Source organism: Kryptolebias marmoratus, linkage group LG20, assembly GCF_001649575.2.
Source record: "Kryptolebias marmoratus isolate JLee-2015 linkage group LG20, ASM164957v2, whole genome shotgun sequence".
Taxonomy (NCBI): Eukaryota; Metazoa; Chordata; class Actinopteri; order Cyprinodontiformes; family Rivulidae; genus Kryptolebias; species Kryptolebias marmoratus.
Window position 1 is genome coordinate 980,842 of NC_051449.1, and position 16,515 is coordinate 997,356.

At 38.6% G+C, this 16,515-nt stretch overlaps 2 protein-coding genes across 4 annotated transcripts in view; one reads left to right on the forward strand and one right to left on the reverse strand.

Moving 5' to 3' along the window:
* The first annotated feature begins 920 nt into the window (after nt 1-920).
* Nucleotides 921-8,654, forward strand: stard3nl (STARD3 N-terminal like). Its single transcript, XM_017433577.3, has 8 exons — nt 921-1,066; nt 4,668-4,991; nt 5,971-6,048; nt 6,133-6,210; nt 6,691-6,744; nt 7,131-7,248; nt 7,399-7,497; nt 7,713-8,654. The coding sequence occupies exons 2-8, from the start codon at nt 4,791-4,793 to the stop codon at nt 7,775-7,777; spliced, it is 693 nt and encodes a 230-aa protein (XP_017289066.1). The 5' UTR covers nt 921-1,066; nt 4,668-4,790; the 3' UTR covers nt 7,778-8,654.
* Nucleotides 8,655-9,315: 661 nt separating this feature from the next.
* The window catches only part of LOC108246165 (solute carrier organic anion transporter family member 5A1-like), a 32,303-nt gene continuing 25,103 nt past the window's right edge, over nt 9,316-16,515 (reverse strand). Inside the window, exons 6-10 of one of the 3 annotated variants that reach the window (XR_003040033.2) lie at nt 15,351-15,510; nt 14,729-14,973; nt 13,837-13,901; nt 12,099-13,453; nt 9,316-11,888 (exon numbers count right to left, since the gene is read on the reverse strand). Coding sequence is in view for 1 of the 3 variants with exons in the window: in XM_017433575.3 (XP_017289064.1) it covers nt 12,936-13,453; nt 13,837-13,901; nt 14,729-14,973; nt 15,351-15,510 (988 nt within the window). In the remaining 2 variants the exon portion in view is untranslated. Of the gene's footprint in view, nt 13,454-13,836; nt 13,902-14,728; nt 14,974-15,350; nt 15,511-16,515 lie in introns of all 3 variants that reach the window. The other 2 variants (XR_003040034.2, XM_017433575.3) reach the window with 2 other exon arrangements.

Genomic DNA, 16,515 nt, shown 5'->3' on the forward strand with positions numbered 1-16,515 from the left:
AACATACAAGTTCACTAAACTTAAATTTTGCATGGAGATATAAAAGAGCCAGAAAGGTATTACTAGGACATTGAAATAAATGTCATTCATGATTTAAAAATACACCTTTATTAATAGAAACACATTCAGCTTGTTTTTTGTTTGTTTTGTCAATAGAGACACTGCTGAAATCTGTAAACTGAAATAAATAATTTTCTGTTTGCTGTGATGTCTGTTCTGTTTGTTGGTGTGTTTTTTATTTTGTGATATACTGTAATGATATTGTCAAAGGGGATGTTGCTCTCAAGGTAAACATTAAAATTTCACTTGTTTTGATTTTTTTTATGTCTGCTGAACCGTCTCTTCTTTTGTTTTGCAGACCAAACATTGCTGTTGTTAAAACAGACAAAAACATTAATTATTGTATTGGCAGATTTCTCTTCTTTTCCAGGATCATGACAGATGAGAAAACCATTTTTTATGGTTTTCAAGCATGAACAAAAGACAGCTAGATTAAAAAATGAAAATATGAAAATATAAAAGAAAAGAACTATAACAAAAATGCAAAATAACAACACAACTCTGCAGTTTTTAAAGCATTATGCACCTCTCAGATGACACAGACAGCTCCACAACCAGGAGGTTTAAGCAAAGTGTGCTTTTTTAAAACAATAACTTGATTTTTTAAAATTTAGTTGGCAGCATTGCACCAAACAAAACAATATATTGAAATATTCCACAAAAGAATTAAAAAAAACAAAATAAAATTGTATATTGTATTTTAAAATTTAAACATATTTAATACAATTCCTTATTTTGTGGCACTTCATATTGAATAAAACAAAGAAGCTGCAGTTCCGTCTCCTGACCACCAGAGGGAACCACTCCAACATCTTACGGCTCCAGCTGCAGACTCCATTTCCCAAAGTTCCTTGCGTCACTTTGCCTACAAGCTACTTCCATCCTTCCAGAGCGAGCGAAAAGGAAACAGATGACTTGTCCGCTTCTCCGAGGCTGATATTTCCCGAAACAACAACTCCGATATTTTAATTTCAGAATATAAAACCTTCGTTGAGCGACTTCAAAGGTAAGATTTGTGACAAAGACCGAGAAAAACGGGATTACCTCCGACTTTAACGTAGCGCTCCGGCTAGCTTGTTGTCAAACGAAGTCAGTGATGCGGGTAAACAGCGTCGCATTTGTTCTGTTTTCTTCATATTGTGGCGTTTTATCTCCTTATATTCTTGTTGTTTTCTTGTCATTTTGGTTAAGCTGCTCAGGTTTGTGTTAAATAACATTTCCTTGTTTTTTAAAATTGTTGTTGGCCTTCTCAGGCTGTGCTGGTTTTGGTCACTTTTTGCAGCATTTTCTTTCTGTAAAGCTGCTGATTTGAGGCAGGGAAACCTCTGGGACATAAACTAACAAACACCAAGGGTATTATCATACTGAGACTTGATGGTTAAGTTTTAAAATCTGTTTGCAAAAAGCAGAACTCTTGGGGCATAAATTAATCTGCATGAAGCCCATTTGAGACTTACCCTAGTTTTATTGCAATTGTCTTTTTTATAAGGTTTTTGATGACCTAGTGGTAACCACCTTCACAGGTATAAATCACTTTTCAGACTGCATGTAGGTCTGCAGTCATCACAGACTAATTTTGACGATAATCCACTTTAAATGTCCTCAAATGAGCATGTGACAAATGTTAAATAGACAAATACACCCTATAGTTGCAGGTAAAATCTGTCTGAGAAGCATAAGAAAGTGTTTTTGTGACTTTTAAACTCTTTAAACAGCTGATGTTGGTATTTATTGTCCTAATGTATTATCTTTACTTTGACCTGTCGTATTTGCTGGCATTTATTCGTCCAAACGCTTGCATTAACAGTGATGTATGATTGGTTTCCTGAGGCTGGACCCATTGCCGGCCGGTCCTTTTACATTCTTCTTTCTCGGATTGTGCGTCGTCTTTATTCTCTGCTTAAACAAACCAGTCAGACGTGTGCCTTCGCCACCCTTGACTCCCATTATTTCCTTTGTCGAGGATTAGATCAGAGCTGGTTTCAGTGCAGGCTTTGAGCAGGGTTGAAACATTATCACGTCAGCTGTATCAGTCACACCTCCTCACCTAAAATAAAAGGTGGTTGGTAATAATAGCATTGGACTTTGGAGCTACATAGGCTCTAACTACTTACAGTGGTGGTAACAAGTCTGGCACATCTCAGAAAACAAATAAACCCTAAAATTCCCCGACGATGCTGGTTGTAGAAAGGCTGTAAAAGTTGCAGAAGTTGTAAACCACTGGTTTAATCTTTAACTGCTGACGTCTCTTCCCCCGCCGTTCGAACCTACTTACACCTAAGAGTAAAAAGATGAATTGGTTAATCATTTAAAAATGTAAAATTAAACATGAAAACTGTTGAACGGCATCAAAACGGTTTACTCCACTTTTACAGATGTGTTGATATGCACGTCTGAAATGCGGGTACGCGCTCAATGTAAACAAATAACTTGTCTGAATCTGCTGAGAACTACATGGAAGCTTGAGTCTCTTTCTGACCTACATTAGGCCGGCTGTAGTCTGTGAAACAAATATGGCTGAATCAAACAAGAGAAGAAAAGTCCTTTAAATTTGGTGCATTTGTTGTTTGTTTATGTTGGAATCAGACAATCTCAGAGAAGATGTTTTAGTGGAAATATGAGAAAGAATCTGCTGCAAAACAGTGAAGAAAATAGAAAGACTGAGTAAAGCGACTGCCAAGAATAAATATCTGGGACTGTGTGTTTGACTCTGAGCGCCGTTTATCGTTTCAACTTAACTTCTCTTTTTATCTGCATGCTTTACTCAACAAATCTGACCATAAATGTGTAAAAATACATCAGAAATGTCAGACCTCTGCTTCCTAAATGACCTGTTTTCAGTTACTTCAGCTGTTTCTGCAGGTAAAACAAACACATGAGGTAGCTGGCACGAATTTGGCTTAAAAAATATTAAATTTAAGGACGCATTAATCATTGATATAAGGACTTTACCTGCCTTTAAAGCAGGAACGTTACTTGATTATTTTGTTACTTTTAATCAATGCTTTAAATAGAGACTTGATGCCAACATATGGTCAACTGTATGTCTAACAGAATGGTTAATATTTAAACATTTTATGACTCATGACTTATAAAAAGCCAAACAAGTCTGCGACGAGTGACGGTGTTGCTTCAAAGAACCAATATTTAGCATTATTTGGAAGATTAAAAGCTGTAAATGTTTTTCTAAAGTTACTAAAACATATTTGTGAAAACGTTTAAATGTTGTGTGCGTTTTTAAAGTAAAAGCTCTGGGGGAAGTGAAGAGGAAGAGTTTAGTTTCAGGGGAAGTGACAGTTCATGATAGTTGGGGACAATTTGCTTATTTGTGTCGTTATATAAGATTTTTTTTTTTTTTACTGGCCTGATGTTACAGAAAGTTAGACTAAAGTGTTGGATTTATATCATCAAACATGTAATTTAACTCTTTTTAATGGATAATTTAAAGCTGTATAGGGCTGCCAACTGATTTATTTTTATACATTAAACAAGAAATGAAGCGTAAAGCGTGAAAAAATTAAATATTTATCCCGAGGACAACAAGATTAGCAGTTTAGTTAGTCAGTTAGTTTAGTGTTTCTCCTCTGCTGCTCTGCAGCAAAACGACAGATGGTTGATGCAAAGGTACATTTAGTTTCACTTCCCTACAGAACCCGACATGTGCTGAAGTCACAGCCCTCGTACAGTAACAGGAATATTTTCTTAACGTTTTGAGAAAAAAAAAAAAACCCAAACAACCAAAAACCACGTTTTACATGTTTCAATGAAACGTGGGAACTGCTGCAGTGGAGCTCAGCGGTTTGAGGTTTCAGACATTACAGAAGGAAATAAAACGACTGTCAGGGATGGAAACACGAGTTTATTTTATCTCAGCTTGCTGCTGGGAGACGGGGGTGTTTTTTTATTTTGTAAGGACAAACATGGCGTGGATCTGCTCATTAAACACTGCTCCCATTGAACAACTTTATTTCTTTTTCTCTGACTAACAAACTCTGAATGTGGACTCATCAAATTGAAATACCAATAAAACTGATTAACGTGGGTTAGAAGAGTCCTCAGTTAAACTTTTAGGAAACAAATAAACATATACATCCAAAAAGTTCATGTTTAAGGACTAAAGAGTTTACATCTAATGGAGGAAAAAGGTCAAAACAGCTTATTTTTGTTCGATTAAATAAGGTGTAGAGGTTCTAACGTTTGTTTTAAGGAAGATTCAGAACAACGAGTTATTTTAAATCTTTTAATTTTGATCTCAAAGTGCTAAACGCAGCGTTGATAAAAGCCTGTTTAACTGATGGTTTTGACCTGAATGTCTGGATTCTGGTTGTGCTCAGACAAAACAAAATATGTGAACTTTTCCTCTTGTTCTCAGAGTTTTATAAACTAAACAGTTGTTATTAAACTTAAAGATAAAAACACTGCTTCATTTCTCTGCTTGCAGTTATTCAATAAATGTTTGGTTTTACTTCAAATTGAAATGTTTTTCCCTCAGAGATTAAAAAAAGAGACATCTTGGAGACGTGTTTAAAGAATAAACCACATTAAATGTTTATTATTTTAGTGCAGAAAATGGTTTTAGTGTCATCAGGAGTCGTTTTATGTTGCAGATGCAAACTGAGTCCCCACATCCAGAGAACCGGCTCCGATGAACACCACCCCTGACTCTGAGACGGCTTTCTGAACGCTGAGCGGTGGGCGGAGCCTGTCCCATCCAGGAGGCGTGGCCAGAGATGGACAGCAGGTGCAGCAGCATCGACTCGAGGTTCACGGGCAGGGCCGTCAGCTCCATCAACACCACACCCATCTCTGTCAGGGTGGAGTCGTACGAAGCTGCGGAGAAGAAGTGCATCTCAGACGTGAGGAGGACCTTCTGCCTCTTCGTCACCTTTGACCTCCTGTTCATCACCTTGCTCTGGATCATAGAGCTCAACGTAAGACGAGCCTGAATGTGTTTGCATCAGAAATGAAGCCGATGAGCTGTATAACGTGTTCCCTTTTTATAAACCGGTATCATTTTGTGCAGCAGTGAAACATTAAAGCCAGAATCTCTCTGGGCTGGGATGTTGGAGACTCAAAGTTGTGAGAAAAAAAAGATGAAATTCTAGTTGCAGTCTCACTTTACTCTGAGTCTTTGTGTTTTTTTGTCTTCACAGACACTCAGGAGTTCAGGGAGACTCCAACTGGGAAAAAAAACACATTTTCTCATCATTTTCCTACAGTTTTGAGGGATTTTTATTTTTCCTTAACTAGTCTGTCAACAGTCACAGCCCAGTTGAAGACTGGTTTGAGTTTTCCTATTTTATTTTAATGTTTTTAGGTTTTTCAGAGTGGAACAAACTGGGTCGACTGACTATAATTGATTCACGCAGCTAAAGGAAAGAGGCAGAGAAGAAGTTTAAATTAAAAATAAGAATAAGCATCAAGTTCAGATGTTTATGGTTGTTTTAGCTTTATTGTTCTGTTGAATAAAATCACAAAGAAGAAACATGTTCATTTCAAAAGATAAATAAAGCTGTAAAAATAGTGAAGTCATCCTGAGCTGCAGTTTTGTTTCGGCAGCTCTCTGCAGTGATAAAACGCTCGTGTCTCAGCAGACGGCGCCGCCTGAATCGGGTCGAGGTCGAACAGAAACGGGTCGGGTGTTTCAGGAGGAGCCCGTCGAGGCCACGCAGCTCAGATTGAGGAAATGATTTTGTTTTTATTCTCTCGGTGATCCAGTTACAGCGAGTTCCACCTCACAGGAAACAAACTTCCAGTGACTCCGTTTCTTTCATGGAACTGTGTTTTTACAGATATTCCAGTGACTCATGTAGGGAAAGTTTCTGTTTCTGTTTCTGTGTTGGACTGAAATCCTCGGGATTAAAAACCCAGCCAGTGTTTTAATCCGAGGCGTTTGTTTGTGTCCGACAGGTGAGCGGAGGCGTTCGGGTGCAGCTGGAGAAAGAAGTTCTGGAATATGACTACCACTACTCCTTCTTTGACATCTTTGTAAGACTTCTGAACTGTTTGCTCACAGAAATTTTAGTTTTGCTGTAAATCCGGCTCTTTTTTTTACCTGTTCTTTTCTTCCAGCTGCTGGCTGTCTTCAGGTTCGCCGCTCTCATCCTGGCCTACGCCATCTGTAAGCTGCGACACTGGTGGGCGATCGCAGTAAGTTCTCTTTTACTTTTGTGAGACTGGAACAGGACATTGTCTCTTTATTCGTACCAGCAGAAGGAAAAACTTCCCTCATATTTCACTTTCAGCTCACCCTGTTGGTGTTTATCCTCTTATTTATGAAGTTTTTCTAAACCTGCATCAATGTTTGCATCTGTTTATCATAAATCTGCTGCCTAAAATGATGTTTAAATGTTGATAATTAAACTTATCTTTTCCTCAAACATCCATCTAATACATCCTGAGCAGTATAGCTGTAATTATTGATACATTTGTTGTTTTAATTAAACATAAATAATATTTATCATTATCTTACTTCACTTTTAGACAGATTTAAATTCTACCAATTAACCTCAAACACATTAAAACATAATTTAGTACCAAAAGGGACATAATAAACTGAGCAATGCTCTGTTAAAGTTCAGGAAAAAGAATAAAATGTTGTTTTTTTATGATGTTGTTTTCTGTGTGCAGATAACCACTACAGTCACCTGTGCTTTCCTGATTGTTAAAGTCATTTTATCAAAGGTGAGATAAAAAGACTTCTGTATAAAGTAATGTAAATGTATCATTTTCATAAGAACAGAATAATCCTGAAATGCTTCCTTGTTTAAACTTCATTAATATCTCATCTTGTTTTTAATCTTTTCTGAACAGTTTGTTGTTAACTTTACTGATTATGATGAATCTGTTGCCTATAAATTAATTTTTGCTTGTTAAATATAAAAAATACCTGTTTATTCACACCTATTTGACATAAAATCTGAAATATTTTCTGATTAAATATTTACTTTCTGCTTGTTCAGTGCCAGTTTTTAGCTCGCTCACTTCTACAAGTTTGAGTTTTGTATCATTTTTGTTTGTTTGGAGCCAGTTTGAGTTTTTTATTGTTTGGTTTGTGTGTCTGAGCGTAGCTGCTGTCTCAGGGGGCCTTCGGGTATCTGCTGCCCATCATCTCCTTCGTCTTGGCCTGGATAGAAACATGGCTGCTCGACTTTAAGGTCCTGCCTCAGGAAACAGAAGACGAAAACAGTGAGTCTTAGCGACGCGGTAAAATCAGGTTACAGGTTGGTTAGAGACCTGAGTGAAGCTCTGCGTGGCGGGGGTCAGTAATCAGGTCTACCTTTGGTGTTTCTCTGAGGTGCAGCTGTTACAGATGTGTTTCTCCTGCTTGTGTTGCAGGATATCAGTCCTTCATGGACGCCGCAGAGCGCGCTACTCTCATTGGTCCCGGTGCAGTGTCGGACGGACAGTTTTACTCCCCGCCGGAGTCTCTGGCAGGTCTGAAAACAGCCAAACACTGAACACACCTCCAGTCTGATGATCAGCTGCCAGATTTATTATTAGGAACATCTAATCGAGCCTGACGGCCTTAAAATCAAAACTCTGATTAAATCTCGTCAGCAGTGAACCCAGAGTCTGAGCCCTCATCTTTTCTGTTACTGGATCTCGGTTGTTGAGTGAAACGTCTGAACCTCCTTCTCTTCTGTTCTCAGACTCCGACGAGGAACTGGATGACAAACATGAGCCGGAGAAGGGGCTGATTCAGAACGTGACATAACGGGTAACAGGAAGTACGAGCTCGCCGTCTGACGCTGGTGAAATCAGTCCTTCTGGAAACTCTCAAGCTGTTTTTGTTTTCAGCCTCCTGCGTTGAAGATGGAAGTTTTCTCCTGCTCCTGTTGTGCTTCTGAGGGAAACTTCTGCCTTAAAACGATCTGCCATTTTTTATTTGAGTTAATTTTAAGTCTTTGTATGTTCATATCCCAGAATGCACCTCACTTTCTTAAGATTTCAGCCGTCTGCACAGTCTGAGACTGGAAAAGTGTTGCCTGAAAGGCCTTTTCAGTGTCACGACTTCTTCTTTTAGCTTGTTTTCCACATTTGGACCTTTTTAAGGGAATTCATTTTATACAAAAATGCACTTAAAGTTTGGTTGAATTAAACAAAAAAAAGCCAAAACTTTTTATAAAGATCCTTTTAAGTGTTAAACTACAATTCAAACAAGTTTTGAACAGTTTAATGTCTTAAATTTACATGAAGTTTACTTTTAAATTGTTTTGTATTTAGTGTAAATGTGCCACAAAGACTGACGGATAATGAAGAATAATATGGACCAGTTTGTAGTAAAAAAAAAAGAATCTCATTCATGTTTATGACTCTTTAAAATGTCTAAAAACATTGGAGTATATTGCATGGAACATTATAGAGATCTAGAGGAAATAAAGAAATGTATTTAAGAGAAAATGAGCCATAAATCCTTATTTACACATGAAGGTTTTTGCACTGGATGGAAATATAAACCTGCTTCTGAAAGCTAACTGAACAGAAAGATGATAAATGTAAGTGTACATATCCTCACGCATGACCTGCAAAGTCACGTTTGTTTTCATAAGAAGCCTGTCTGTAAATCTGAATCATTAAAATGTGAAACTTTGGATTTCTGTCAGCTTATTTATCGTTCAGGATGCAGACTAAAGATCTGCAGAAAGTTGATTCATTTTAAATTAAAAAAGGTGCATTTAACTTTAAACAGATAACACACTGTTTAACCAAAATGTTTTTTTTATTCTGAATTACCTTGTTTTATTTCCAACCTACATTCTGTCACTTTATCAGGTGATTTAAATGTGTTGGAAATCGAGTTTTCTTTATTTCTGGCCATTCAAAGCTCTCAGAAAACGTTTAAATAAAACAGATTTTTCTGCTTTTCTGATTTCAGCTCTGCTTTAAGGTTCTCTCGCCTGCAAACTAAACATCATGTGATTTTTCTTAATTTAAAAACATTTTCAGCTTCTAGTGTCCAAAAAAACATCTCCAGCTTTTTAACAACAGGGTTTGGGTTTAACAAAACTAAATGTTGCAAATATAGAAATATTTCAAAAAGGCAAACAGATCTAAAAATAAAAAACATTATAATAATTTAAGGAACGTGATTATCCCCAGGCTCGAGTAATGTTTTGTAATTCTGTTGAAAGTTGGACAGAAATAGTTTAGATTGTGGTTAAATTTCATGTCTTAAAATAACTTCATGTTAAACCAGAAAACTACACACTGGTTTAAAAGAAACCCACTGAAATAAACCCACAAAGCTCCTCCTTCTGTAATACTGCTTTATTATTTTGTCACATTTTTATTGACAGAGTCAAGAATCCAAGGCAACTGAAACCAGCGTGTCTCCACTCATCTCCCATCAGGCTTTAAAATAAATACAATACTGATTTAAAAGAACAAAATGTAAACTAACCTACGTCTGATCCTGATTCAGTCACAGCCTGGAGAACATCTGGAGCTGCGTTCTCCAGCTGCTGGACAGGAGGGAAATTAAACTTGGTGCTTTTTGAGGTTTGTTTTTTTTTTTTTAAATACAGTGTTTTTACAACATGTAATCCTCTGAGACATGACAAACAACAAACTTATGATTTCTATTTACTGCTCTTACACAGAAAGGTGGAAAGTTATTCTGTGTTTCTACTTTATTCTATTGTTTTCTTTGTGTTGTGAATTAAATCTTCTCTGCTCGAAGAATGAGACGATCTCTGTTTCTGCTTCCACATCAACGTTCCAGAGTTTTCTTCCTCTTAGGAACCAAAATGGAAGCATGAGAACATTAACAGACGTTAACAAAAACCTCGTTTTTTATAATCATAAAACTGTAAACAAACAGGCTCATAGATTTTTAACCTGTCTGAAAACATCTGGCTCAACAGGAACCGAACAACAAATCAGAGTCACACACTCCCGTCTGAAAGGTGTGTTTTTCTGTAAATCACTGGTTTAAACTGCTGAGAATCTCCGGGAGTCAAACGGACTTTTCTTCCACGGTTTAAATACTTTCTGGCTTTTAAACGTTTCCTCGAAGATGTAAGCAGGAAAAACAAGGCGAAGCAAACACATCGAAAGGAAATATTCAGCAGGTCAAAGGTTGTTTTTTAAGGAAACCTTAAATTTCTCTAAACTTCAGTGGATTTATGAACGATTTCTGCTCTGATGATTTAAATTTAACGCTGTGGTTTTATTATCCTGAAACCCTGAACTCAACGCAGTCATTTATCTGAGCTAAACTTCACCAAAGTGCAAAATATGATCACATCTGAATGTTTATAGATTGTCTTATTTCTAATTATTTCATCGATTAGGAAAAGTGGATGGTTAAATAACATTAAACGGAAATTCTGCCTCAGTGGTAAAATAATTAGTTCCTATCACTGGTAATATGTAAAAATATATTAATGAAACTATACGGGGGAATAAGCTTTCAATAATCTTTCATATTGACAGTAAATTGTTCCAAATTAGGTAGTTTGAGTTAAGTATTTGTGTTAAATTTGGTTTAAAATGTGTTTTTATTTTAACAGAAGAAAACTGAGCCTTTCGATACTCGTTTTAAACTGTGCAACATAAAAAACAAATGTGAGAATTTATCTTTCCTCAGAGATGATGTGACGTTTAATCCACAAGAATCAGCAGATTAAATAAAGTAAAACTGCTAGGAGATAAACTCTGATGGAAAAACCTTTTTGTCTGTCTCTGCCTGCTGTTCCTCGTCTGTCCAGCAGGTGTCCTCAGAGAGCTGCAGCTCACCTGCTGGATTTTATAAAAACAAAATGTTCTTAATCTTCAGGAAAAATAAAAGTGCAAATGAGGGATTTTTATCAACATTAGTGGCTGCTTTTTACAATAATACTGCTTTAAAAAAATGCAACACTGTTCCAACAGCTCAGACACATCCAGAACCACCTCATCTTGTTAAATAATTAAATTTAATGGTTTTCTTTAACGGATTCAAGGACTCAGATCTATAGAGTTTAAAGTAGCCTGTTGCTGCTCATCAGAAACTAATCACTAATAAAACTGTTAACTTTTATGTCTAATAAAGATTTTTATGCATAAATGTTTTTTACTTTTTAAATAATCCTAAAAGAAAGTCAACAGAAGTCCTCCGGCTCAGGAGCTGATGGTGAAATCTGCTCTAAAATTTAAATACAAATGTTTTAGTTTAAAACAAAAACTCAGTTTTAACTTTTTAGATCTCTAATTTTATTTAGCTGGATTTGATTGTTTGTCCAAAAGTTTTTTTTTCTTTTACAGCAGTAACTATCTGCACTACCTACAGATGAAGACAAAAATCTACCATCATGGTGTGAAAAAAAGTCACATTCCTGACATTTTTTTGAGCCTAAAATAATTTTAAATTTCTTATTTCTGTTGTATTTTTGTTACAAGAACTGCTTCTGATTCATCTAATTTCCAAAAAATCCCAATAAATAGTGAAGCTAAGCATAGTGAAACAAACTGATTTAAAACACAGTTCCCATGTCTGAGATTTAACACTAAATACGTGTTATTAATTTTGTGATTGAAGGTAAAGAAATGATTCATGTGGGAAAAGATGTTTAGATCTTTTTAGACTAATTATTAGCAGCAGTTGAACGGTTTTCAAACATCTCTTTACCTGGACTCCTTTTTATTTTCCACACCTTCAGCCTTCAGTTATGTGAAAAATGTCATCGTTTTTCAGACGGGGAGGTCGTTAAAACCCAGAACTCTCGTTGAACACGACGCAGGGAACGAGACAGCAGATTCAGGCTCCGTCTGTAAATTTGGACACAGTTTTTCTTTCGTAACTGATGAAGAGGAGATGACTTCATGATGCTTGACTTCACGTCTTCCTGGATAATCAGAAGTTAATCAGAAGTTAATAATCAGAAGTGCCACAGAACTCTCCAGTCTGAGCTTCGCCTTCCTGCTTTTTTTTTTTTTTTTTTGAAGGATTCCCAGTCACCAGTTTGACCAAGAATGTAATCAGGAGGAACATACTGGTCCTGTTCTGTCAGGTCAATCTGCTTACTGAGGGGAAAGCGGGGGGGGGGGGGCCACACCTAAGATGTATGGATGCATTGTATGGAGCTGGCAAATGCGAAACAATCGGACTTCCAGCAGCGATCCCTCGTGTCGTTGTGTCAGCGAAGCAACAAAAGGCCTTACATCGAACAGGAATGCGTTCCGCGAGCACCAAGCTGCTTAACCCAGTGACCCGTTGTCCAGTTGGATTCTTTTCAAGTGTTTTTAAACCTGACCGAGAAAACAAAAAAGATCAAAAACAAAAAACAAAAAAGGACGCTAAACATTTCGCACATAGCACCATGCCATTGGTTTCCAGTTCTTAACACTGAACCGTTGTGTATCACATTTCCAGAGGTTGTTTTTTTGTTGTTCCGTTAGAGCGCCGATATGCAGAGAACAAATATTGCTCGCCTGGTGGTGAAGAAATAAAACCAGAGGAAGAAGGAGCACGCTGATGAGGTGAGGAGGAGGAGGGTGGAGCTGAGGTATCCGTTCAGCCGATTCCTGCAGTCGCTCGGAGTGATTTATGTTTGCTCTGTACAAGTGAGGACTGTGGTGACAGAAGGCACATGTTGCCGAGGGGAGGGGGGTGAGGCGGGTGATGAGCAGAGAACTATCCTCTATCTAAAGCTTTTGTCTGCTTCCTGCACCGGCTGATAGATTACAAAGAAAACTGCATTCAGCAGATTTTTTTCCCCTCACAGAAAAATCTCTCCAGGCTCTTAGTTCCAACAATGAGTCCAACTTTGAAATAACTCTGAGCCTCCAGTTGAAGGTTTTAGACCCAGACGGTGGTCCAGAGTGAACGCTGGCGTCTCTGTTAGCAGATGGCGGCTCAGACCTGCCTCATCACTTCATCCCTCTTGAGGAACTCAGACTCGGACTGAAACGTGTTCCAGTGAGCGGGCTGGGGTGGGGGCGGGCGTCGCTGAAGGGGAACCCGGAGGAGGAGGGGGAGTTATTGCTTTCAGCTCGTTGCCGGGGCAGCTCTGGGTGCTGACGCCGCGGTTGAGGGCGCCGGCGCGCGGAGGAGCGTTAGCGGGCAGCATGTTGGGGTCGCTCCGGGGGATGTTGACGGGGCAGGAGCGGGTGCGGGCGTGGCCTTTGTGGCCCCCTGGGTGGCAGACGAGGCTCCCCACTGTGTCAACGGGCGACAGGTGGCGCTTGAGCCAACGCTCCACCCGCTCCTCCTTGTACTTGATGGAGTACCAGGTGAGGAAGATGAAGAAGAAGCCGAGGAACTTAAGGCTGGCGGCCAGGCCGAAGTAGACGAAGCGCAGGGAGGTGACGTCATACTCCCAGCAGGAGCCGTGGATGCCACAGTCCTGCTGCCACAACATGCAGGTGGTGTCAATGACAGCGCCGAAGTAAATGGGCGTCGGGATGTAGGCTGAGTGGAGAGTTAAAGGACAAGAAGAGGAGATGAGGAAGGAGCGCAAACAGGAGGAGGGTGTAGGAGAAAACAAAACGAGATTATTTCAGTGAGGAAAGACTCACTCAGCATTTCATTCAAACTGTTTAAAGTTATAGGGAAAATGAGATATAAAGTCATATCTCTAAAACTATGGAGTTTAAAATAAACGCCACAAATCTGCAGCAGTTTCCTGACTAAAACTGAAAGCTGCTCTTTGGTCGAATTCTCCACATTTAGATCTCAGATCAGCAGGTACAGAAGGGACACAAAGAGATTCATATTCTGCTTTGCTCTGATAAATATTTTTAACATGAACACAGATCTGCTCAGATCAGAAACACGGCTTTGTTTCTCCTCACCGAGGGTCCTGAGGAGAACAAACTGCATTCCCAGAGCGAATGGCCTCTCCTGCTCTGCCACAGACCTGCAACACAAAAATAAAACATCAAGGAGCCTCCACCGGATGCTTTTAGACATTGGGTTTGCTTTAAAAGCATCTTTCAAGTTAAGAAAGTGTAGTTTTTTTTTTTTTTTTTTTTTTACTTACTCATTCGAAGGCAAGTTAGAAAATAAAAATGATTTAAATTTAAATTTAGAACACATAGTAATGTGCTCATGTAGACTTTGCATGTTGGGTCATTCTGATCGATTTTTATAACTGACTGAACATTTAAAACAAATCTAAATTATGAAAACGAAAACACGAACCTTAAACGAAGCAGATGAACAACTTGAACCCTGACTTTATATTAAGTTCTATTTTTTAATTATGAAATTATGACCATCAGCACATTCATTAAGAGTGACTAACTAATTACACTATTTTTCAAAAAAGTTTACTAACAATACATTTTATGAAAGAAGCTGTTTTTAAAGCAAAGCCAGGGATATTCTCAGAGCTACCACCTAGTGGACAACAGTGGAACTGCACTTTAAAAACTTCATGTTTCAAAACCAGCAGATCTGTCCATCTTTTATAGATCAATCTGTTTTATCGTCTTAATTTTTTCCTTTATTTATATGTGTTAGAGTGTAGAAAATGTTTTAACTCCGTGGATGGGATTTTTTTCTGTAAACTAGCTGCAAACAATCAGAAAACTCAAACGTGTACACCTATTTATAATCCTGCAGACCAGCAGCATGCACAGGTGCAGGAGAAGAATGCAGCAATCATTAAATCGTGTAATCTAGTTCGACCATTTCATGTCAAAATATCTGTGACACAGAACTGGGTCCCGCTCTGACTCATACCTGAGGGTGACAATGATGGCGGAGGGCTGAGCGCAAGCAGTGATGAGCGTGACGATGAAGAGGAAGATGAGGAACGGGATGAGGGTGTTGCAGGTGCGGTCGCACTTCCCCGACACGGCGTAGCCGTTCTCGTTCAGGTAGGTCTTGACGATGACGAGCTGCAGCTGGTTGCTGCCCTGATTGCCGGACGGCGGCGTTATGACCTGTCTGCTCTGGACGCAGGCGCAGTCCGAGTAATTACGGATCTGAAGCAAAACAAACATGCATCTGCAGATTTAGACTCCGTTTCCAATCTCATATTCTTTACGACATAAATGAAAATTAGTTGTTTTAATAAATAATCATCACCATCAAGAATATGAAGAACAGAAACTGGTTTTAGTTTAATATTTTTAAAGATATCAATGAGTAGAAAATATCTGCTACTCAACCACATTTAATATGATTCAGAATTGTTTTCCTCATTAGAATATTTCCAAAAAAAGACATTTTCTGTAGGTTTTATTTGTCTGATTTTGTTCTAATAAGAGACACTGTATTATATTTATAAAACACCAAAATGCATTTTTTACTTTGAAGTTTTATCAACATGTAACTTTTTATCTGCTCTGTTCCATCTTACCCCGTTGCTGTCGTTGCCCACACCGTTGCAGCCGGCCAGGCAGGGGTTAAAGTACGTGATGCCATCAGAGCCGCAGACCGGAGCGTATTCGTGGATTTTACATCCGCAGTTTACATTACAGCCTCCGGTCAGGTTCCTCTGCGTCATGGTGAGCGTAGGTCTGCAGGAAGAAAACATGAAATCAGCAACAAAATTAAACTCCTAACAGATGACAAGGTTCTGGAAAATTTGGGGTAAATACATTTATGTTTCCCTCCCAAATGTAACCAGCACTGCAGGCAGAACACATGACCCACAGCAGATGGAGGAAGTTCCACCGTGCCACCGATCTTTGCTCAAAAAAATGACAAGAAGCCTGAATAAGTAATGTTAGGACAAACTGGATTTAAATAGGCTTCATTTTGTAACCAACTGCCACAAATCAATCCACCAGAAAACTCCAGGAACTGCAGGACGTACAGCAGGAACATTATTAGTTACTGGTTAATGTTCAAACTGAACATTATTATCCCCCCCACATTAAATGTACATTTGTTTATGCATTATCATTCATTACTGTCTGAACCTATCCTGTCTCAAATGAACCGCTCTGCTAGTCTAATCCTAAAACTACAAGTGCAGACAGATTAGACTGAGGAAGAACTTCAGATGAGAGAGACCAGCTGCTCTTCACAGACTCAACTCATGAGTGCTGGAATATTTTGGCAGCCATGGTGCAGTTAGAGTGGCACATATGTTGTTTACAAAAAAAATAAAATAAAAAATACCTGAGAGGTTACCTCAACCTCCTCCAGAATTTCTCTCTGATTCTCCTCAATGAGATCAGTCTGACTGCTATCTGCTGCAGGTAAGACACCAACTACTCATATTCATGCTACATAACACCACAAAGAAAAAAGAAGAAGAAAGGGCAGACAAATGAGACCATCAAGAAGTCAAAAATAAGTGAGGAGGAAAGAGGATGAGGCAAAGAAAACAAAAGGGACATCAGCTCAGAAAAAGGAGTAAGGATGAAGAGAGAAGGGCAGACAGGACAGAAAGGACAGACAGGCAGACGGATGGAAGCAGCAGAAACACGTGGACAGAGAGGGCAGGAAGCCAGAGATCCTCTCCTCCAAGCTGTCCTTGGACACTCTCCATCCTCGCCATGTAATTGCTCTCAGGG